We start from the raw sequence: 25,587 nt of genomic DNA, 5'->3' as shown, positions 1-25,587 counted from the left end.
AGAACACCTGTAGTAAAACCAATTACTGCACATTTGAAAAATATCTCCACCATTTTATAAACTATGACCAGCTTCTGCAACACACTTTTCGAAGACTTTTGCAGGAATTCTAAAGTATAAAATGGAACTTCCCCTCCAGAGAGGTGAAAATATAAAGAACTGCCAAATATTAAGTAATACCAAAAGCCTTTTAAGCAACAAACATTGAACAGAATTTTAGCTTAACTAAAATCTCAGCTTGCATAAGAAGCAAACCAGAATGTAGAATATCTGACAGAAAACACTTCTTTCTCCTTTCTTAAGCAAGCCTGAGAAGATTGAAAACTCACAATCCAAAGGAGAAAAATCAAAAGGATGTAGGTGGCAATCATAGTGAAGAAGAGAGTTGTTGACTGTAGCACACAACAAAAACTGCACTCTCACTTATTTAATACTGCACTTGTATGTGTTGGGAATTTGGTGTAAGAGGAGCTATGGGTTGATACTTCATCACTCAGAGCGGCTGTAAAATGAATCAGTCAACACTTAAAAGCTCACACAATATTTAACAATGGGGCCATAAATTCCAGTGCCTACCACAAATTCTAATTTGGAATAATTACAGGCTATCTACATACATTTTCCTGACATTCTCAAATATGTACAGTTTTTCAACTGTTCCACAACGCTGGTTTGTACTTTTGGGCTACTTGCCACATTGAAAGCTGTTCCAGAAGCTATATTTACTGGAATGGAAACGTTCTGCTATAACTTACTTAAGACATCAGTTTTATCTGGATGATAAATACTCAAGTCTGTTGCATCAAATGTTAGCAGCTTAGAAATATGGCTTCAAGCATGGTGTGACAGGCTGTTACAAAAATTCTTATTTAAAAGTAAATGCCCAGAGCAAAATAATTTTATGCAAAATTAAACTCAATATGCTAATTCAGGTACTGTGGTCTGAACATCAGTGTTAGGATATGTTTTATATGTTTAATATTCCAGAATTCATGAGAATTTTATATGCTAGATCTTCAAAACACTAATTTATGTGTAGAAAAAATGTCCTAATACCTTTTCTGACAAATTCTAAAACTTCCATGTTAGCATTTTCACTTACTATCACACTTATTTTATTTTTTTTTCCCGGCAAGACGAGGTTATGCATTTGTAAATGAAGACTCAAAAAACTGCTTTCTGCTTTTACATTCTTACTGCTTTTGCACTGATGATACCCTCATTTCCCAGAGGAATCTAGAGGTTCAGAGTGATGGCAACAGACAATCTTTTAGACACTTTAAGAAATATGTAAACATTTGTTTGCAACTTTCTTAGTTACATACTTCCATTTCATATCATTTAATCACCAGTAAAATATTAATTTTAATTGAAAAGCCTCAAATAATACAGTATTATACCATAGCTTGCTATTTTTCTATGTAATACAAAAGCTCCAAGGTTCTTTTAATTGATAGAATTCTTTTATAAATAGAAACAGAAAAACTGACTTTCCTCTTTCAAGTGATGACTGAAGCTGCTATTGGCAAATACTGCTATGATCCCCAAACGAAAGCAACTTCAGACTTTTCGTTATAGCAACGATATATGTATTTCTACATGGATCAATGTTCTGTATGCTTATTTCAACTGAAAAGCAGCTCTTCCAAACACAGTGTAACACCACAACACACAGAATAATTTACAGTAATTCAGTTTGATACTGAACTGAGTGATCCATCTTGCATGAAGCACCATACCAAACACAGGCTTATTGCCCACGTCTGTACAATATTACTGTCAAAAAAGTTTCAGACTGATTTGCTCTAAATTTCCCCGAACTACTAAAGTCCAACCCAAATCACTGTCCAGATTAGCATGCTATCCCATGTCAGAAACCAACACAAACAATAACATTTTGTCTATTAAAGGTCAGTCAAAGAAAAAGCTTAAGCATACATTTACAAATTTCATACTACTCTTTTCAAACCTGCTGTCAAAACCTCTGCACTCTTAAGAGGATACAACCAGCTGAAATTTAATGCATGCTTATGTTTGATTTTTTCCTCATCTTTTTTCTTTGACTATCAGACTGTCTTTAGTCACTGTGACATAGTGCAGTCACAAATACATGGATTTGATCCAGCAGCTTTGAAAAAAGATCAGATAATATGTCATTAAATTATTACATAAATCAGACATGCACTATGTTGTACCCAGTTATTATGTCACACCATTTAAAAGACTACTTATTCTTTCTTTTAAACAGCATGGATGGATTTTTAACAATCAAGAGTTCTATAATTGCAAGTGCAGACCTCAGAAAGACTCCAAATTTGGTTTCCAAGATATTTTAATTAAATCCCAAGTCCAAAAAGTCTCCAGAACAAAGCAGACAGGAAGAATATTAGCCAGAAATAAGAAGCTCTATGACACTAATACCAGAGATGAACTTATACTGCTTTAATGGCTTCTTAAAAGATGGAACAGCTACAGAGTAAATCTCCCTAAAAGTTCAGGTGGTTTAGAATCTCTGCCTTTCGTTTCAGGATCATCTCTGACAAATATTAGTACTTTTTCTTAATTATCCATACATATACAAAATTTTAAGTGTTCACACAAAAGGAGCAAGAACCAATATCAAGAATACATGTAGCAATCCCAACAGTTGTGGGGATTCAGTATGGAACACCGTCATAATAACTCTCTCTGAAGTATCATGTTTTTACCATCATGTTTTAAAATGAAATACAAATGTCCCCAAGTCTCCCTCAGCTTTGACTTATGTCTTAGATAATATCCAAATAATATATGTATAGAAAAAAGTCCTTCCCACTGCGGGCTTTCCCACATGCTCTAATTTCCAGAGGAAAACTCTAATCTAACCTATAATTTTAAAGCTATTATACTTATTAAATAATTGTTTGAAATAATAAAATCAGAGCAAGAATTTTAATACAACATTCTCATGCTCAAGTTTTTTTACATTTTCAGCTTTTTCCCATTCCAATAATCTAAATATTGCAAGATGAATTCTAACTCTTGAGCAGTGTTCACAGTGCTTTCTTTAGCATCTTGCTTATGTCAAGCCACTGCATTCTTGTATTTCTAGCTCCACAGTTTGTAAAATGAAGAGTTACCTACTGTACCATTAATTGCTAACCTGACACTGAAACAGTAATTTCACTGTCATGGGTGATGGGACTGAGAAGTTCTGTATAACTCCACTCCCCTAATAGGTACAGTAATAAGCTGTTAGTTCTTTAGGCAAAAGCCATGAATCTGTTGGATAAAGGCTTCATTCTCTGCCAGTAATCAGTAACTTCAGGGCCTTCTGTAGATTCTGTACAGCAGTGCTCACATCTTCATATTGCAAAGCACTGCCAGCATATTTGCAATACTTTTGAGCTCTGGCAAAGTCCTCTGGAGTCAAACGGACTTCCCCTGCAAAAACATAAGTATTACAAAGTTACTATAAAGGAAATCTGATTGAGGCTTCCTTTCCATAATTTCTGTGTTTTACTTATATGTGCGGTAATATTATGAAAACCAGTAATATTTGTGGTAATACTACAAAGACCAAGCTATGATGTTTCTTCTGTTGTCTTTTAATTCCATTCATGTAATGCTTAACTACTTTGCTGCTGGCATTTTGAAAAATGTAAGAGGATCTTTCTACACACTGGTATTTATATGACACAGTGTCTTTCAAAAGTAAGTCAATACCTTTGAGAAAGATCTGCTCTTCATCTGAGACAGCAAAGGAGAGCTTTATAACAACAAGTTAGCAGTAATCAATCTTGTACCTGCAAGGAACAAGGACAGTGGGTTTTGTGCTTACAGTATAATTACTTTGCTCTCTTCTTCAGGAATAATAGTTAGAAACTGTTCTTTCTGAAATGGAATAACTACTGAAAATGCAGAAACATTTCTCACTGTTTCTGGTTTTGTACATTTTGTATTTCTGTTTATCAAGTAATATTTATTTTTTCAATTTCATTATGTAAGATGAACAAAACCAAAATTGATCTCATTAAATGCGCCCATTTTTGTAACACCAGAGAACAGTAGCAAAAAAACCCTCTCATAGTATAAAACAATTAACTGTTATTTATTACTCAGAATATTTTCTTGACCTATCTTAAAACACTGAGAATTCTGTACTGCTCAGACACATGCACTCAGTCTTCTAGAAAACATAGTGGGGACTTATGCCTTAACTGGCAGAAGATTTAATATGCGAACACCATCACTGATGTGTGCATAGAGTAAAGCACAGTTATGTTACTGTCCCTCTTTCCACCCACAAATTCACTGGGAGTTTCAATGCTAATCCCATGGCACTCAAATAACCTATGGACAGATTATAAATCCTTTACTTATATTCTTTCAGAACAATTTACCTTATAAAAGACTGGGTTTTATGGACATAGATAAATTATTACTGCAATACTAGAGAACTATGTACTTATTTAGTACTTTTCCCATGTAGCATTTTATAAGCAATAAACAGATTTCACAGATTAAGAAAAAATGCACTTAAAAAGCACCACAGATTTTATATGAAAATTGGTTGAACAAAGATACAGCTAAGTACAGCTCCCTAATTTTAAGCAAGGACATGAATATACTTAAATCCATGTTTTTTATGTCACAATTTCAATTAGCTGGAACCCTTTCTTCCAAAATAAAACTGTTGTTAGCAATACTGTGAGAATGTTTACTAAAAAATCTCTGTTCTTATCAGAAAACGTCTATTACATTTGCTTTTCCTTTTTCCAATTTTATTATTTAAGAAAAGCTCTTGAACAAACAGAAAACCTAGACTAGTTTGCTGGTTTTCAAAACAACTCTACCTTGGTAAATAGCAGAAGGGTTAGTGCTCTTAAGATTAATAGTATCAATTTTTAAGATACTCTAGAATTCTACTTAATCCCCTTCAATAAATAAATATGAGCACAAAATCACTGTTGAGTATTGAGGCACATGACAACTTTTTTTTGTGGTCTCATTATCACTGCAATGTATATTAATTTACTGCTGAATAAGTGAAGCCACATTAAATCTCTTAAAATACACATATGAGCAAATAGATGTGAAGGACTGCATAAACACAAGCACACACTTAGGTTATTTTTTGACCTAAATAAAGTCACAGACTAAAAAGCAGCTGGGGTCAATCTGCAACCACATTACTGAACATCTTTAAGAAATTAAAACGACCAAGTTCCCCTTAAAGTGGTTTTATGCTATGATGCCAAAAGAAACTACAAAATCATTCTTTAAAAATTGGCCAAGACATCAGCTCAGTATTCAACTAATTTATTGGAAGGAAGCCTAAATTCACCAGTCTAATCTTATTTTTGCAGTATGAGCTCTATTAATGTTTTCCTGGCATAAAGCCTTATTTATTATGAAATCTACTTCAGATGCTATTATGACATAACTTGAGGGGAAAAAAGTTAACAAGTTAACAATTTTAAATTTATAAACCAAAATTTACACAATAAGGGTGTTGATCTTTTGATGTGCTCAGCAGTAGCCTCAGCTCCTACTGAAGTCAGCACCTCACAATAAACAAGCAGAATAGAAATAGCTCTGTGTTTTTAAGTTTTGAAGATAATGTGAAACTTAACTATATTGTCTATACTCACATCGAAGTTATAACCACATTAAATTAGTAACTGGCTTCAAGTTTACATACTCTATATTCTAAGGGTTAAGCAGCTTTGGAGAAAAGCAAAGCAGCTTTTCAGAAAAGGACCCAGGGGTCCAGGTAGACACTGATTTGTCCATGAGCCCATGATCTCCCCTTGCAGCAAAGCGGGGTAAAGCACATTAAGAAGAGTGCTGCCAGCAGGTGGAGGAAGGTGATCAGTGCTGGTGACGCCAAACCTGGAAAACTGTGTCCAATTCTGGGTTCCCCAGTACAAAAGAGACTGACATCCTGGAGAGAGAGTCCCATGAAGGCCACAAAGATGATTAAGGGTCTGGAGTACCTCTCATATGAGGAGAGGCTGAGAGAGCTGTGACTGTTCAGCCTGAAGAAAAGGCTTAGGGGATCTCATCAATGTAAAGAAATACCTGAAGGAAGGGTGCATAAATGACAGAGCCATGCTCTTTTTAGTGGTGCCCAGTGACAACACTAGAGGTGGTAGGAACAAACTGAAACACAGCAGGGTCTTGTCTGAACACCAGGAATCAACTCTTTTTACTGTGAGGGTAACCTGGCACAGATGGGTTGTGGAGTCTCCATCTTTGGAGAGCTTCAAAAGACAGCTTTTGTATTAACAGAGACATCCTTCCGTGCTGCAAATTAAACCACGGGGAGAGCGCAGGGGCAGGGTGAGACAGAAAGGACATGGCCCTGAGCAACCCATTTTACAGGACCCTTGGTTGAGCAGAAGGATTGGACCAGGTGACCTGCAGAGCTCTCTTCCAAACTCAATCATCCTGTGACTCTGAACTAAAAAAGCCCAGCAACATAGGTGGAAAAAGTATACTGTATTTACCTTGAAACAAATCTGCTTTTGTGTTAAACAGAAATTACTGGCACTGTAGTTATATTTATTACTGAAACGTGACAGACATATGGAATCTATAAACAACAAGCATCATTCTTTAAGAGGAAAAGGAAGTGAAAATCAAAAGAAAATTTCACTAGAGATGATGAAAATCATGCGGGGGGGGGGGGGGGGGAAAGTAGGTTTAGAATGCAAATAGTGTGTATTTTACATGAGGTATTTGCTTCACCCTGTTATCCTTTTCTATCTACAAGATGTTTTTCCTTTTTATGAAGTTGCCCAAATACAAAGGAGTGAATTTAGTAAAATTTTAATAATGCAACCAGGTGCATAAAGTGATGGCAATGGTAACAGAAATTATTTTTGAAACAAGATGCTCTTTTTTCCCATTAAAGCACTTAAGATATTTGAAAAAGAAATCCTCAAAGACTTTTTTCCTTAAAATCATGAAAACACATCTCAGATTATTATTTCTACTTCATGTATAGAAAAATCAAACATACATATACCTAGAATGGACAATTGGTTTTTCTATGGTATACCATCTGTGGAAGGGAGCATACAGGAACTTAAGATGATTTTATAAAAACTACGCATAGCACAACCATGAATGCATTTAGTGTTAGTAAAATCTAGAGTAATACATTTTAAAAGCAAACTACACCTGAGAAGCGCACACACACATCGTGTAAAGTCACTGTGTAGCTCTATCTTCTGTTGTCAGAGACGTTAACCAATGCTTCAGTGCATAGGCTTTGACACTTTCAAAAGTCAATGTTAAAGTTCAAAGCCTGTTCCACAGGACAGGACAATTATTGAAGGACTCATGCTGACTAAAATCAAAGGATACTGTTACTTTAGCTTAATTTTCTTTTGATAAAATACTCCACTCTTCTCCACCAAAAGCTTCTCTCCCAAAATATCATTAATCAAATTGCTTTTCCTATGTTATGGGATGGAAATAAAATATGTAATTTATTTTAAAAATATACATTTGATAGTACTAACAGAAAGAGCCTTGCAGGAATATGTGGAATATCCTTTTTGGCTACGACTATGCTAGTACATTCAACAGTGCCAGGGAACGTGTCTCAGCACTCAAAATTGACTGCCTACACCTTCAAACTGCTGGAACAGCTACCAGTATGGTTCTGGCCCATGCAAACTAGCACTTTCCCAAACAATTCCTGGGCATGACTTGTGGTCAGAGCGGGCTAGATACCATTCAATATTGGCAGCCTTCACAAACTACTTTGTTTAGAAGGTTTAAAAGTTTAATAGTATGGATGTGAGTGGTTTTGTGCCAGCTGTTCTCAAGTGTTTTTACAGGCATGTGTAATTTATTAGTATAGACACAGACATAGTATCCAAACTGTGGAGCAATTCTACTTCGCACTGTGCTACCTTTATGTAGCTATCGGAGAGAAAAACTTACCTTTCTTTCTACCCAAAGGAAACTTCAGTTCCATGGGAATGGTGCATACCAAAGTCTACCCTAAATATGCAGTAGCCAGGATCTAGCCTGAACATATCTATTGCAACTCGGGAACTGGGAAGGGCTTTTCACCCCACAGTTTAATAAATCTGTTGTGAGATACAGGCAATTCTAAATCTCCTTACAGGTCAGGGAACAAAACTACTATCAACAGAATACTGTTGGCATTTAAAGGACTCCTTGGCAGCACAAAGAAGTAAGACAACTGCTGTTACTCTTACATGTACAGCTGAAAGGTGGATGCTTTGGGTGATGACAGGACAGTGACAGGCAAGGACAAATACTTTCCATTGATCTCAAGCTCCTTAATTCTATGCATCCAAAGAAAACTGTTGCTGTATCTCTGCCGACATATCCCTTGTGTCTTCTCAAACTCCTCCATAACTGACAGTGTATTTTCTAAGCTTTCAAACCTGAGGATCTGTATGAGCTGTATCACCTTTTCAGGTGCACTTTTGCAAAACTTCCTTGTAAGAATCATAGATTCATAAGAATCACAGAATTGCAGGATGGTTTGGGTCAGAAGGGACCTTAAAGATCATCTAGCTCCAAACCTCCTGCCATAGACAGGGACACCTTCCACTAGATCAGGCTGCTCAAAGCCCCATCCAGCCTGGCCTTTAACACTTGCCACGGATGGAGAACTTTAAGCTGTTACAAGATCCAAACTTGCAGTGATGCAACAGATGTGCAGAAGAAGGCAGTCATGCAAATCCTCAGATCAAATCAGAGATTCATCACTGTGCTTAGCAATGGTCTTAACCTCTTATTTTCATGACAGTAGTTACTACAAACTCACAAACACAGGGTATCTTAAATCACTCAATTCTTTTTATTTATATTTATGTACTTATTAAAGCAGGTAAGTGGCCAGAAGGAGCAATGCACTGATACTATCCAGCTACTGAATGATGAACTTCTAACACTTAAAAGAAAAATTAAAGTTTAAATCAAAATTATATTTTTGAAAATTAGAATTAAACACTGAAACCAAGGAAAACTGACAACTACAATTTTCAGAGAAGTTACAAAAAACCTATTAAAATTATTATCTAGCAGATCATGACAAGATGGTTAAATATGAAAGCTTTGTTGACAAACAACACAAAACTTGCTTTCCAAGTAGCAGTTACTGTGGTAAAGCTTAAGTAAAGCCTTCATCTGTTTTTGGTGAGGAGCTACCAAAAGCCCCACAACTTCCCTCAAAACTCAAAAAACTATCACCAACTTTAAATGGTTCAGCTACAGGTCTGAGGTAATGTTTTCAAGACAATGAGGTGTCACATGAGACACTACAGTAATATGCCAGACAAAGAGTAGGATTTGCCTTTAGTTCTTCAAGAGAATACTAATGATTAATATGTCTCTATTAAAGGTAATTCTATTACTTTTATTTTTAAGACATGTTCTACAAAAATGTCTTCTTAATATATTAAAATGGACACATCCTTAAGCATTCTTATGATGGCACCCTGAAAATAAGCTAAATACTGAATTCTTATTATAATATTCCACTGTATCAGAAAGTTTGTATTTTTACAGACTCTTCATCAACATAGTGAACTGAAACATCCAGCTAAATATTTGACAACTATGACATACAAGAATTTAACTATCTAAACTCAGTAGTCATAATAGTCAATAATTGACTGTATTTAGTTTTGGAACTTAAAACCATTACATATATTACCAGCTTTCCCTGGCGAGGAAAAACTACAGGGCCGGATGTGAACAGATTAGGATCTAGGATGATTTCAACTTTATTTTCAGTCACCACGCTTTCACAGGCCACGGTTTCTCTAAGGTTAGCATTTTTGTGTGTACTTCAAAGCATGATATATTTAAGCAGACATAACATACATGTAATATAGCTTATTAGTGATTTTAACATCAAAGCCAGTTGTCATTTTAGAAGATCAAAGCCTTGATTAAATGGTATGTCAAATTGGCATCATTAGTAGTACCTTCTAAATTATTTCATTTAATACAGGTATTACTTATGATCAACATGTGCATGTAACAATCATGCTGCAATAAAAAAACCCACTGGAATACTGTGATTATCTAATGAACTGCAAAAATAGCTTACTGACCCTGAAGAAGAAATTTTAAGTAAAGGGAAAGTGTATTAATTACCAAAAATATAATTTAGCAATGCCATCAGGAATTTAGGCTTTGTTAAGTATATGAGAACCTCACCTGACAAGCAACAAAATAAATAAAGCCTAATACATGCTAGCTCATTGGTTTGAAAAAGTCAGACAGGCAACACTAATCATACATTGTAGCAAAGCTTTCATGAACTATTAAACTCTGAGTAACATGGTATTTAGATGAGGATGATTCTCTTTCTGAACTAGTAGTGTTCAGGTAACAATGACATTATTTCTCAAACTTTTTCCTTCAGCACATGGGAGACACACAGGACACAGCACACTGCTTGTACAGACAATACAAATGTCATCACCTTACCTGCAGACTGAGCACTGCAAAGGGAAGGATCGACTAGTGGAATATTCTGAGGAGAAGGTTGAATGGTGTTACTTGTCACTCCTGCAAATAAATACAAAAAATTGGTCTTGGGTTATTTTTATTTATAGACTTTAAAAGTAAGCAGGCATAATATGAAAACAGAAAAGGTAATTACTCAATGGTTTTTAAATTAAGCAACTGACAGCCTTCCAATCTTGACAATTCATAGAATCATACAATGGTTTGGGTTAGAAGGGACCTTAAAGATCATCCAGTCCCAACCCCATGCCATGGGCAGGGATACCTTCCACCCAACCAGGTTGCTTAAAGCTCCATCCAACCTGGCCTTGAATGCTTCCAGGGATAGGGCAGCCACAGCTTCTCTGGGCAATCTGTGCCAGTGCCTCACCACCCTCCCAGGAAAGATTCTTCTACCCTAAATCTACCCTTTTCAGCTTAAAATCATTACCCCTTTCCTGTCACTACATGCATTTTAAAACCCCAGTTCAGACTATGTTTTATAAATTAATACAGAAGTATTTATAGGCTGTCACTGATTCTATCAGTACAGTTTTTCATAGAAATTTAATTAAAAAACCAGGAAAAGCCTAGTCCAAAAGATACTTGTTACCCTAGAGTAGTGAGGAAAACCTGCTAGATAAGAGTAGGAGTAAGCTTTTATATCTGAACTTTAAATTCTGCCTTTTAATATCAGATCCTCCATTATTTTTAAAGTATCATGTCTGCCATCTCATACTTAAAACTGTCTCCTTCCTAATTCCTTAAAAAACAATTGGTAAGAGTCAAAAAGCTAGCCATATGTAAAAGGGAAATGGTGATACTAGAATAAGAAAGAGCACTTGATGTTGGGGAGCGTTCCTGTATTTGCATTCACATTTCAGATACTCTCATGTGTGCTGATCCAAACCTAAATTTCTGCAGTATGTGCAGAACAAACAAGACTAATATAAGTTCTTTCTACAATATATGCTTTGTAGGAAGATGGTTTAACCACATTGGCTGTTATTTCATGGAATGTCTGATAGTTAAAACTATGCAATGTAAAGAATTCATGTATTCCAACAAGGTATTTATTCCATAATTTTCAGATGTGGTAAAAACAAAGAGCTAAACATTTACCTAGGCTGACTGTAAAAAACAACACTCTCCCCCTCCCAGACCCAAACAACCCCAGCTATCTGAAGGATTTCCCTTTGATAAAGCTGAAAAGAAAGAGCATGCTGAACTTTTCGTAGGGTGAAGCATTTTTAAAATGAGAAAGTACAAGAAAAACAAAAGCATCTCATATTTTCTATAATATAAAAATGTATCTGAAAAATTAAATGACCATCAGGACTGAAATCAAGAGCTTTTAATGTTTTTAGTCTTATGAAACATCATTATAAAAAGGTAACATGAGGTGAAAAAATTATATTCACAAACAAGTTAATACAACTTTTTCCTGTTGTTTTTTTTTTTTTTTAATACAGCATCTTGGGAGGAACCTTGGATTTTTAAGGACTGGTTCTGGTCCAAAAAATGACACAGAATAGGAAGGACATAAGAGCCAGAATGATTAACAACAAGGGACAAAATTTCCATTAATTATATTTTTTGAGGTCAATCACATTGAAACACTTGCATGGGAAAAAGAGCATTAACCAAATAGAGAAAAGTATGAACGGTGCATCAGGCATGTACCATTAGAGTGTTGCTGTAACAGTTTCAACATTATGTTGGATACATTCCCACAAAGAACAGCAGTTTATCTGCACAGGGAAAGCTAAATATGAAATGAGGTAATATAATTTCATCTATCAAGTGAAAGACTCCAATACTGCTTTACAGTATATAGATGTTGCAATGCATTATTCTATAGAAGAAAAAACCACTCTGCAAGAACACTCATTCATTCAGTTCATATATCTCTCCTGGCAAAGTGCTCCAAAATATTAATTAAATATTTTAAAAAACGGAAAAGCATAAAAAATATTCCCAATGGCATTTTTACAATGTTGATTTATAAAGTTGCTGCTGCCATAGAACAACTGTATTATTTTACTTAATATGTAATGGAAAGAGGGCTAGAATTTGCCTCACAGTAATGGGCATGGATTTTTGGAGTGTGATTTAGACATACCTGTGTTATGAGGTACTTCAGCTGGAGTGTTGGCTGGTGCATGGGCACCTGGTGGTATATGTATGCCAGTGTAATTACTAGTTGCTTTGTTGTTACCTTCAAATGTAGATGATGATGTTGGTTGAGTTGTTCCACTATGGAGAGAAGATGACTCTGCTTCTTCCCTTTCAACATCTCCTAAGATGACACAAAACAGGAATTACTACAACTCTTCTATCCAAACACTTGTAAATGTAGGCTTCCTTTCTAAAGCCTCCTTTCAAATTTTTTTTAGTAGAAAAATTGCTACCGCAATGTTACATAAAACATTTATCAACCCAAACCACCTACGGTTGATTTGACAAAGTAAAAAAGCAACATACCATAGGATAAAGATCTAGGAATAAACATATTTTCAAAGCTCTCTTCTGTTTAAATTGAAGGATCATCTCATTACTGTTCTGAGTAAGCAATATGTCTCTTTAGTACAATCCCTTATATCTCCATGTACTGCACCCACAGTAGTTGAACAAGATACTACAAATATGCAGTAACCTATATTTTAATATATGCATGAACCAGAATATGGAAAACTGTATTTGTCTTACAAACTCTTTGTAAAGACAGTGCCAATCCTTCCAGTCCATATCAATTAAACAAACCACAAAGAAATAACAAGAAAGGGAACTTCTGGAAAATAATACTGAACAAGAAAACTAAACGCAGCTTAGCTAAGTCATAACTGTAGCTGAACAGTTAAGAGCACATAATGCACTATAAGAATAATGAGGTTCAAAATATCCCATAGAGCGTACAAAGAATGTACATGTTATTTTTCTATCTAGTTACATTCTTAAGGTTCTGCTCTAGATAATTCAATGTAATTTTGAAGACTAATTGTCCAATTTTAGCATGCTAACAATCATGTTAATTTAGAATATGGTTGATTTCTGCTCCTTAATTTGAATTTATCTCAGTTTTTTAAAGTTAATTTTCGTTGACTACGTAAGTATCCAACTATGTCAATAATATCAGGTGAAACAGTTTTGGGAATGGCTTTGTTAACATTCAGTTCTTGAAAGGGAGCAAAATTAATATAGGAGCACAAAACTTGTAGTGTATAGATCTGACAAAAGATGTTTATGAAATCCACACTGATCTTCAACTATACAAGATGATGTGCTATGCAAACAACTCTACTACTTAATAACAAAACAGCTTACTATCGACAGTATTACTAATACAAACTTTTTGATTTTTTTCCTTTGTAAGGTCCTATTCCTCCCAGAAGTACTTAAGGTACTACCTTTACAAAAAACACCTTTTAATTCACAGTATTAATTTATTACAATAAAGGGCTATAATGCACAGCAAAATCAACAGTATTGTCATTAAGACATTTTTACTGGACTTTAATAAATGCACAGTTAAAAATTATATTTTTGTTTTATATTGCAAAGCTGTATTAGTTTATTTTCATTCAGAACATCTACGTATGAATACACAAATCCCTCAAATCCACAGTCTAATACCAAGAATCTTTATTTAAAAGCATTAAAAAGCAAAGAAACCTTGAAACAAAATTCTGCCAGGCATGTCAAGCACCGCTAGCAAAATTTAATATAAAAACAGAAAACATAGTTGGTTTTGTATGTTACTGTTGTGAATACTACTTTCACTTGCTGCAACCAAAAATTCAGGCTGTAGTTTTATGAAGCTATCTCTGACATATGCAAACAAACATATGGCGGATTTCTGGGAGGCAAAGGATAGCTTAAGGTGCCAGGTTTTTCCTTTGCTGTATTTTTTGCTAGTGACTCATACTGCAATATCATGTGGCTAACATGCATGGAAGTAAAACTGAATGTGTTAAAACTGGCAAGAAAAGGGTGAGATTCAAAAGTAAACACAGGATATACGCTTCCTTTTAAATAACAGCGTAATGATAATAATAAACCACTGGTTGAAGGTTGTATTTTTAAGTGGTTTTGGTGCTAACTGAAAAAAAAAAATTAAGACCATTTCAGAAAATAAAATTTAGTTTAACAAAAACCCAGACGACATCTGTGATGTTTGAAAGTTGCCCAAGCTTACTTGTAACACTGTTATCAATTATTTACATCCTGGTCAAACCGTAGCCAAAAAAGTTGGATTTTCCATGTTGGGCATCTGCCTGAAGCTACTATCTGGAAAAAGCTGTTGTAAAAATTATTAAACTGTTTTTGAGAATGAAGGAGTGGGATAAACCATGCTTTCATTGTACTAATGATCAAAACTAAGAGAAATTACCTATAAATTCATGCCCAGACTGAAACCATTAACGCATTTACTTATTTATACTGCCTCCTTCAGCTTCCTTTTGCCCTTATCTGGCTCTTCAGTCCCATTCTTATTTCTCTCTCTCTGCACTAGGACTTCATATCCTGTACCTGAAAACTCTTCCCCCATACTTCTGCCTGTCTTGCACTACCTCCCAATCTCATCTTTCAAGGCATTTCCAGTTTCAGCTCCAAACATCCTCACTGCATAGAGTTCATGGTCTCAAGTCACTCCTGTAGAAGTGCGCAACACTGGCTGTGGAAGATATGAACTCAAATGGTTAAAGCCTGGCAATGTCATAAACAAAAGAACCCAACCAAAAAAAGGGTTGTAAGTGCTGACCACCCTTAATAACAGTGCTTGTATGAGGTAAATTCACAGAAGGGTGATACACTTTTTAATCAGACATATGCATCAAAAGACCAAGATTAACTGTTTGATTTGCTCATTATGCAATTGGTAAATGTTAGGCTGTATTAAACATAAAAGTAGCTTTGTTTAAATTAACTTTTCTTGGGTGTTTAAAGTGCTCAAATGTCATCAGAGCATTGTAAGTATTCTTTCTGCAAAGTAAATATTTAAAATATTCTTTATCAAAGATTGAAGTATCAGAATAATTTTGAGATATGTGCTTGCAGTATTTGTGAAGAGTTCTTTAACAGTAGTGCTAAACAGAAGTATTTCAGGCTGCTAGAAAAGAACGTATGTCAACAGACTGGTTTTAAGTTCTGTGGTTAGAACATCCATTACATTCTTGAAAAACAGATTTTTTACAGGGAATGGGAATGAACACTAGAAAAATTAAGAGAACTAATTTCTCACAAAGCTGCAATAACCTAGAATTTACAGTTCCTTGCAATTTGCCTAAGGATGCTGAATACTAGACTGTGAAACAGTGACATAATTGTTTCACATTCAGTTTCAGCTCCAGCTGAGTTTCTTCTCTTGGAACCTCATCAGCCTTTGTGCTTGGATTCCAGCATAATGAATTCATGCACTCTTCAGATTTTCCTCAGAGCTGCAGTATGCCCAGACTATCTGTTTCTTTGGGTTTTAAATTTTTTTTATTTACTTATTGAAGGCAAGACTTCATGGAATAAGGCCGATACCCCTGGCCCCATAACCAACTGTCCAAATATACTTTCATATAAATAAGAGGATTCTCAAACCTTAATGACATTTTCTTGTCTAGTGTAAGAAGGCACTGATTATGCATTAAATTCAGCAGGGCAGAGCACTAAATTTAAAACCAGAGCCCTCCAATTCTCTGGACACCTATTTTTAAGGAGTCCAGAGAATTATAAAGGTAATTGACTAATTTTAACTTAAAAATATTCTTTCTCATTCTTCCGAACTGTTTCGCTTTAGCTTGAGATGTTCCTAAAAGATTTACAACTTAGGTTTTATTGAAACAATGCTTTAAAAAAAAAAAAAAAATATATATATATATATATACATACATATATGTATATCTTTTTTCCGCAACATGGAGTAATGGACTAAAAAAATCCACCCATCTTTCATACACTGTTCTTTCTACTAGTTGGGACTCTAAAGGTTTCCTATAATTATGTAATATAAATTTAAAATGTGTATTATAGATTGCAATGTAAGTGGTGACATTTCACATATTTTACTACGGCTATACCATAACCATTTAGGAACTTATTAATATTTGAAATTGCCTTTTTTTCTTTTCCATTAGTATAAAGTCTTGTTGAATGACCTAGGGCTACTGCTAAGTGAACTTTATGTGTACTCTAAAACTTGAATTCCAACTGCATTAATAAATCAAGCATGTAATTTTAAGGTTTCCATCCTGACAAAAGCTTCCATAAATTCAACAGCAGAGCTGCATAAAGCATGCCTATGTTACTGTAAAAACATCTCCAAGAGTTACAGTATGGTTTTCAAGAATCACAAAGAAAATAACACTTTGGAAAAAAATGGTAATTTGTCAAGCTACAGTGACCGAATTTCACACTGTTTAAACAGACTTTTTCCACTTGCAAGGGGAGGAAGAAAATGAGCAAACAGAAAGGAATGGGGAAGGTCCAGTCATACATTTGAACAATGCTGCTTTTCTTCTCATGATGAACAAAGACAGAACTGACACATTTTTTACTGGTTCTTCTAATAAAAATAATTTCCATAAAATTTTTGTCCTGGTTGTGTAAAGCATTATGGAAACCTACCCTGAAGAGTTAATTTCCAAAAATAAGTGTGAAAACCACTCATTTAATTCCTCGGAAAATAGAAGTGTTGTTTCTTACTACATGAAATACAATTAAAAAAAAAAAGATATTGCCAAATTACAGATATTGCAGGCTCCCTATCAACAAGGATGTTTAAATTTTGGATCACACAGCATTTGTGTCCCTTTCAAACTGCGTGAAGGCACAACTTGGTAATGAAAACAAAGTCTTCACCAATTCATGCTACGGCTTGTAATGACCTGCAATGAATAGCAAGGATCTGAGTGAAGTCTGAAATCCATTTTCCCTCCTATAACAGTTTCTTTTGCAGCCTTGAACAAGTCAGTTACCTTTACTTCCACTTCAAGAAAATTAAGAAAGCCTACTTGTTGCTGCTGAGGAACAGTTATTATTTCTACACAAGCTGCGCACACAGACTTTTAGCAAAAGCTCTGTAATCTTTGCTCAGAAATTCTATTTTTGTAATTGTTTAGAATTCATCATTCATTTCATATGATCAGGTGAGCTTTGTAAATAACCACATTATGAGCGAGACCACTAAAGAGGACTGATTTAAAGCTTGAAATATTTAACTGGGCTATTCATTACATTCACTGTAACACGATATTTTTTCCTGCATGTTGTCTTCTCTGTTAAATCATTAGACTGGTGTTAATTTGATTTATAAAGATGTGGCAATGTTTGCAGGTGGAGTTGTATCGTAAATCTCTCTTGCTACAGGTGCACCAGCAGTTAAGAAAATTGCCTTGAAAGAGACTGTATGTTGAAGGAGAAACTAGTTTGCCAATGCTTCACTTCATAAAACTCTACAAGGTGGCTCTGTAAGTTAGATACAAGCCACACTCTACAAGTTAATTTCTCTCTTCTGCACTGAAGATTTGTTTACTGACCTTTTTTGTTTGAAAAAAAAATGTATTATTAAATTCAAGCTTTAGTAAAGAATTAAGCAAGCATCAACTTAAGTGATACTTAAGTGATGGCTGGACAATTCAAGCTATTCAAGCCACACTAGCTCAGAGGAAACATTCAAATCATTTAATGTTCTTAGCTGTTTCATTAGGTATGCGAAGAATTACATGTTAAGGTTATTGTCTTTGTGCAGAATTGGTCTGTTTTAATTCGAGTAAGGAAAGCATCCATTCCAAAGACATCTTATTTCCTTAAAGATTCACATGTAAAATTTTTCTTTTAAGCTTTTGCACTGACTGGGAAGGAAAACGAAGAGAGACCTTATTTATGAAACCGATTACTATGAAAAGGAACTAGTGAAATGCAAAATAAATGAAAAATAAAACATTAAGCACAGAAAAACTTCATACAACAGAAAAGTAAATAGCTGAAAATATTCTGAAAGTTAATTTAACAATTACATACCATTTTTTGATATATTTCAGAAATTAGTATTTTTTGCATACATTTTGTTTTTATCAATAACCGAAAAGCATAATCAGTTTATACAAAAAACATACTGTTACCTGTTTTAGTCAGCAGTTTAACAAAAAAAAATTTGTATGTGATTGCATTTGACCCTAACCCTAACCCAAAAAGTTGACATATCTGAAGTCTGTGGTTCTATACTTTGGAAGGAGAGTAGATCTGGACTGATTATTTTTAGTAAAGACACATAATGAAAGAAGAGAACAGAGCTGTCTTTCTCTAAATAGGTTAGGATGTGATCTATGTGCTCTTGTAAGAGAGAGTCTACTTAGTAAGTGTTCTGTTAATTCATGGAGGAGGTAGCTCTGCTCACAGTGGTGGTGTCTGTTTTTAAAAACCGCTAAATGTGAAAGGTTTGGATGCCCCTAACGTTTTTTAATGAAGAGCTATGACTTTTACAGTAGCAGCAAAATTTAGACAGGTCTGAGCACATTAAATAGAAGACATTAAAAGTTACAATTTGTAAGGCTTTAAAAAACCTGTTATTGTTAAGTGGCTGTCCTTGGAAATTACCACGTTTTATTTAACAGTTAAGGATGTAACTTCAAGGAATCTTGTATAGGAAAGTCAGGTATCCAGAAGAGCACAAGAAGTAACTAAAAACATGAGGAAAAGGGGGATGAGTGAGAAAGTAGAAAGACATCCAATCCAAAAAGAGGCCATAAACCTATTATGAAAACATTTTCATATGGTGAGGAAGGGGTTGTCTCACTATGAGGTGTTTGCTTTGAATCGAATTAATCTACAATCAAACAATTTTCAACTCCTATTTAACTTCTAAGAAAGGATAAACTGGTAAAGGGATTGTAACTGTGCAGAACATTTAAAAGAAGGACTGTGGGTAGCATTAAAGAAATGCATGGTTCTGACCCAAAGGTGACAATGCCTTCTTAGAGCAGCTGTATTCAAGGTACAAAAAAAAAAAAAAAAGTAAATCAAATCGTAATGTCCAATAAAAATAACACCAAGATAAAAAGAAAAAGCAGAATACTTCCTGTAGAGTACTCCCTAAAAAACTGTGCATACCAGCACTTCAGTCTTGGCCCAGCTATCCACTCTTTTAAAAAGAAAAGGGAAACACATACCAAAGCTCTCTCCTTCCATTCCAATAGGTCCAGGCTGAGGAGTCTCTCCATTCTTCAAGCAGTTATGAATGTATGCTGCCTTCCACCTAGCATACTTCCTGTGCTGGGCATTCTGGGGAAAGGAAAAAGGCCAGCCATTTTAATCACTCACTTCTGCAAATTAATGCATTCATAAAAGAAATGTAGGATTTCCACCCTGAGAAGAGATTATAAAACTAAACTGCTTTCTCTGCTATCATTTGACACCCCTTTAAAGACAAACATGTGAAATTAATCGGTGAATTAAAAAAAAAAAAAATATATATATATATAAAAAGAACAGTTCTCTCAGCATGCAACTAAAATGCGGAGATATTTAACGAGTGCAGCATGTCAGAAAAAGGAAATAAATTACACAAGATCGTCTAGTGTGAAAGGTGGAGCACTGTGTTGTAATTACTGATATGAAATAATAAGGAAAACTTCCTATCTCCATAAACTTACATGATTATTACCATTAAATTTAAATATCTGAAACTTAAAATGCTATTCCTGCTGACCAGTAATACAGTCTAATTACATTATCTTAAATTTAAAAAATGTATTTAAAAGCATGAATACATAAAAGCTGCTGCAGCTGCAGATTAATGTGGTGTGTGTGATACTATAGGACATGCAACATTTTAATATCTTCAAAACATGGCTAAAATTCAGATGAAGCACTTTAGCAATACATAAACTACTACACAGAGCAAGGGGTATGATAATAACAGCTTTAAATAAACTGTTAATGTCACATTTAATAGTTCAGTTATTAGAAAAATATTAAGACCTATAAAAAATGATTATATATTGATGATCAATATAATTTTTTGCCAACTCATCTTCTGAAATGGCACTGCACTTGCTTCATATTGACACTTTAAAATTGGAAAAAATGTGGTAGTAACTTCAGTACTTGAAGACAATCAACATGATTTTTCACTATTTTCAGCTTATGGGAAAAATTATGGAGGAAAACCATTTTTCACCTGGGTTTTCATAAATTCTTCTTTTCACAAAACATGAGTGATTGAAATAAATGCCAAGAGTCTCAACTATTTTGAGATCTTCCATTTCCTTTTTTAAAATATACTTTACTGTTTTTGGGTACAAACTTAATATGTCAAAACATGAAATGAAGATTGGTCACTTTTTATTTCCTGGGACTGTTAGAATAGTATCCAGGAAGAGTTCTCAATTGTTACAAGAAATCTTAAGCTGATTATACAAATCAACTACTTTGTCAAAAGTTGTAACAGACATAACCAGTTCTGTCAGTTACAAGCTAATACATTTCAAGGAACAAGGCTGAATATAAACAGAGATGAGACATGTGGAAGGATGACTAGAGTAATTTGGCCAAGTGAACAGCACGGGTTGGTAGCATGTTTCACATCAGCTTAATCACCTGCAAGGAACTGGTGAACTGAAATTTCCACATAACACCCAAGAACGTAAGAAGAAAAGTATTTGTAGATCACCTGTGTGAATTCAGGCACTGTAAGACATAATCAGCACTTAACTGATCAGCACTTGCTGATTTTGTCTTAGATTGTTTATTGTCATTGCTGTATCTCATTTATTTTTCCAGGTATTTCAACCTTCTTTTAACAAGAAGTAGTAATTTTCTCTATTTTTTTTTCTTTGCTGTAAGTTACTGACCATATTATGATATTTTTTAAATCAAGCTTCTCAGCTAATTTAGCAAGGAAACCTCACTTTCAATTTTCAGAACAAGGAGTACTTTATCAAAAGTATGTGCTCCTCACTATTGGAGATTAATTCTTCTACTGGGCATGAATAACAGAGAGCAGTTAACCACACATCTAACAGAAAAGAGATTAGTCTGGTACACTTAATATAAGTGTTCCAATTCTGGAATATTTGTTTGAGTGAAAGGTTACCTGGCACAAAGAGCACTGGGTTAGTTACTTTAGTAGATCTTTCTTTCAATTAAAACATACATGTCTTAATGGCCAGATAGCAAGGCATTATTTTATGAAGTAAATCCACATTCTTCAGACTTAACATATCACCTTTTAAAAGCAGTGTTTGTTTCAATGGCAAAAGTATCTATTCTAACTAAAACTGTACATGATTCCACCTCAGTTATTAGCACTAAAGTTTTTGCTTGAGGGAGAAAAAAGGGGGAAAAAGTCAGGAACCTCTCATAATTTTTCCCTGTAATAATTTCTACTTGCTCAATGTAATAATGTATCCCACCATAATAATCACAATTTGAATTTCTAACTGACACCTAAGTCATGAAGCATCTTCCAACAGATAATGCTGTCTAATATTTCACATGTAATTTCTTCAAAATACTAAGCACAATTACAATGACTAACATGTATTTGACAATATAATTAGAAATTATATTCTTTGAAGTTTATATTCAAAAATTATAAAAAAATTACAGAACTAAGTTATTTGCACCTGTTAGGAAAAGCAATCAGATAATACACTAATATCCCCAACACTTACCTCTTCAGAGAGCTCCCCAAACACTGTTAGAACATCTATCAGTAGACTTGCAGTGTAAAAGGACTTTATCATGTTTCTGGAAAAATTAAAACATTTCACTAACTTGGTAATGTCAGTCTCTCAGGATCACACTTTCAGAAGTTTATTTTAGACCCTACCAGCTTATTTCAAACCAGACATTCAATTTTATTCTTTTTTTTATTCTGATGTTACAGAACTTACTTCACAATGTTTAAATTTAGCAATGTATTGACTAGTCTCCTGGCTGCTGTAGTAACTACTGAAAATCAAACCACATAATGTATCATCAAAACTATTTTAATATCAGAGGACAGAAGAAACATTCTCTGATTCTATAACATGCTTGATGCTCCCTGTTAGCCTGGGATTTTTTAAAGGCTTGACAGTAGGTGAGCAAGCACTTACAGAAGACAAGGAAGATGCTAGCTAATGTATGAAGTTAGAGACATACCAGTAGTAACAAATCTGGTTTTCTGAAAGACACAAATGAATGCATTAAAGCCCAATTCTTGTTTCGAGTGAAATTAAAGAGTTCGGATATTCAAATTTCCTGACCGGTATCTTAATTCAGATAACAAAACAAAAGATTTTCACCTACTTATGAAATTGCCCAGCTCTGTCTTCATTGTCTGCATACAAAAACATTTTCAAGGCATAATTCTCCACATGAGCAGAACCAACAATGTCCTGAGTAATTGCTTCATTATCACCAAATTGCTTTTTCATCTTAAGAACATTGAAAAAAAAAATAGTTACCTTATTAGATCCTAGTAATTCTGCAATAGAATTCAAGCACAAGAAGCTGCCAATTTAGACAAAACTAAGTACAATTTAAAAAAGAAAAATCATACACTTCAATTATTTATTTTAGCTCTGAATACTTAAAAAACCTCAAACACAAAAAAAAAACCAAAAAAACAAACCAACACAAAATACCCCAGACTAAAACTCAAACCTTTAAAATAAACACAATTACAATATTGTGAAGTAATAGCTAGATGTTTTTCCTTTTATTATAAAAAAACAACCAAGCACTCTGTAGCCTGTATCAGGATTCAACACAGTTCAACTGATACAGTAACGCATGCTTTATAAACGTACTGTAGGTCAGAGCGATTATCTATCTTCCCTCTTGTAAGACATTTCACTGCAGTTCATTACATTTTTCTAAGTGTCTGAGCCCTAGCTTGAGCAAGCTAGGACCTACAGATTTACCAGAATTTCCAGTGTAAGCAGTGCACTGTAATTCAAAGACCTCTTTTCAAAGACATTAGAGTACAAGAATCCTCAGGTTTCCCAATAAAAATCAGCAAAGCAAATAACCCTGTAAAACAACAGGTGGATTTACAGCTTCTGAATAGGCCTACTGTTTCTGTGTAAGGATATCTCAGGCTATCCTTACAGAACAAACAGGGAACACTGCATGATACTAACCTGCAGCCTTTATTTTGCTGAAAGATTTAAACACAACCTCTGAATGGTAGGTCTTTTTCACTGTGCGTGTGAAGAATATTTAATCATGCAGGCTGCATTTCCATGTTTTTTAGATTGCTGACAACTTTCTAATACACAGAATGTTGCCAGAAAAGTTACTTGATTTCAGGAGTGAAATAGAAACTTTCCAAATAAAACTTAAAATTTGAAGAGTTCTGTCAAACTCATGCTCCACATATTTTTCAAAAAATGTTTAACAAAGTGTATTGTTTTTCTTGTGAGTTTACCACAATTTGTAAGTTGCAAGATATACAGCTGAAATGAAGCACTAAATTAAACTGAGAAGATTATTTTTGTGTGTGTATATATCCATTTCACCAGCCTATATATACACCTTATACATAGGAAATAATACTATTCTTGATCTGATGTTCAATGGACATGATTTCAAATGCTCAAATGACTGCTACATATACTTTTAAAAATATTGGCGCTAACAAAGTTGTTTACTTTTGAAATTACCCTTCACAAAATCTATAAATCAGCATAGAGATGCTGAGATTTTAAATGATGATTTATAATTTGAACCTAAAACTCAAGCACACTTGCTTTAGTTTAACCATGCCAAGTGCAAGGTCCTACACCTGGGCCAGAGCAATCCCAGCCACAGCTACAGGTTGGGCAAAAAGGAAATTCAGTGCAGCCCTGTGGAGAAAGACCTGGGAGTGTTGGTTGATGAGAAAATGAACATGAGCCAGCTGCAGTGTGTGCTTGCAGCCCAAAAAGCCAACCGTATCCTGGGCTGCATCAAAAGAAGCGTGACCAGCAGGTCGAAGGAGGTGATCCTGTCTCTCTACTCTGCTCTTGTGAGACCTCACTTGGAGTATTGTGTGCAGTTCTGGTGTCCTCAATATAAAAAGGACACGGAACTGTTAGAACAAGTCCAGAGGAGGGCCATGAGGATGATCAGGGGACTGGTGCACCTCCCATGTGAAGACAGGCTGAGAAAGTTGGGGCTGTTGAGCCTGGAGAAGGCGGCGTGGAGACCTCATGGCAGCCTTCCAGTATCTGAAGGGGGCCTATAGGGATGCTGGTGAGGGACTATTCATTAGGGACTGTAGTGACAGGATAAGGGGTAACAGGCTGAAACAGCAGAAGTTTAGACTGGATCTAAGGAAGAAATTCTTTACTGTTAGGGTGGTGAGGTACTGGAATGGGTTGTCCACGGAGGTTGTGAATGCTCCATCACAGAATCCCAAGGGCTGGAAGGGACCTCAAAAGATCATCTAGTCCAACCCCCACTGCACGAGCAGGGTGACCTAGAGTACATCACACAGGAACTTGTCCAGGTGGGCCTTGAATATCTCCAATGTAGGAGACTCCACAACCCCCCTGGGCAACCTGTTCCAGTGCTCTGTCACTCTTACAGTAAAGAAGTTCTTCCTGATGTTAACGTGGAACCTCCTATGCTCCAGTTTACACCCATTGCCCCTTGTCCTACCACTGGATATCACTGAAAAAAGCCTAGCTCCATCATCCTGACAACCACCCTTTACATATTTGTAAACATTGATGAGGTCACCCCTCAGTCTCCTCTCCACCAAGCTAAAGAGACCCAGCTCCCTCAGCCTCTCCTCATAAGGGAGGTGTTCCACTCCCTTCATCATCTTTGTGGCTCTGCGCTGGACTCCTTCAAGCAATTCCCTGTCCTTCTTCAACTGGGGGGCCCAGAACTGGACACAATATTCCAGATGCAGCCTCACCAAGGCAGAGTAGAGGGGGAGGAGAACCTCTCTTGCCCTACTAACCACACCCTTTCTAATGCACCCTAGGATGTCATTGGCCTTCTTGGTCACAAGGGCACATTGCTGGCTCATGGTCATCCTCCTATCCACCAGGACCCCCCGTCCCTTTCCCCTTCACTCCTTTCCAGCAGGTCAACCCCCAACCTGTACTGGTACATGGGGTTCTTCTTCCCCAG

The 25,587-nt window shown here is 35.3% G+C and overlaps 1 protein-coding gene across 3 annotated transcripts in view; it reads right to left on the bottom strand.

Annotated features, from left to right (window-relative positions):
* Nucleotides 1–2,319: 2,319 nt before the first annotated feature.
* VTA1 (vesicle trafficking 1) overlaps nt 2,320–25,587 on the bottom strand; it is a 40,895-nt gene continuing 17,627 nt past the window's right edge. For 2 of the 3 annotated variants that reach the window (XM_031049824.2, XM_031049826.2), the window contains exons 3-8: nt 22,771–22,898; nt 22,152–22,227; nt 19,647–19,758; nt 12,611–12,787; nt 10,471–10,551; nt 2,320–3,423 (exon numbers count right to left, since the gene is read on the bottom strand). In XM_031049824.2, the coding sequence (XP_030905684.1) occupies nt 3,278–3,423; nt 10,471–10,551; nt 12,611–12,787; nt 19,647–19,758; nt 22,152–22,227; nt 22,771–22,898 (720 nt within the window). In that variant the 3' untranslated portion in view covers nt 2,320–3,277. The remainder of the gene's footprint in view (nt 3,424–10,470; nt 10,552–12,610; nt 12,788–19,646; nt 19,759–22,151; nt 22,228–22,770; nt 22,899–25,587) is intronic. The other variant, XM_031049825.2, reaches the window with a different exon arrangement.

This window comes from Melopsittacus undulatus, chromosome 3 (assembly GCF_012275295.1).
Source record: "Melopsittacus undulatus isolate bMelUnd1 chromosome 3, bMelUnd1.mat.Z, whole genome shotgun sequence".
Lineage (NCBI taxonomy): Eukaryota > Metazoa > Chordata > Aves > Psittaciformes > Psittaculidae > Melopsittacus > Melopsittacus undulatus.
This window is presented reverse-complemented; position numbering and strand designations above follow the sequence as displayed.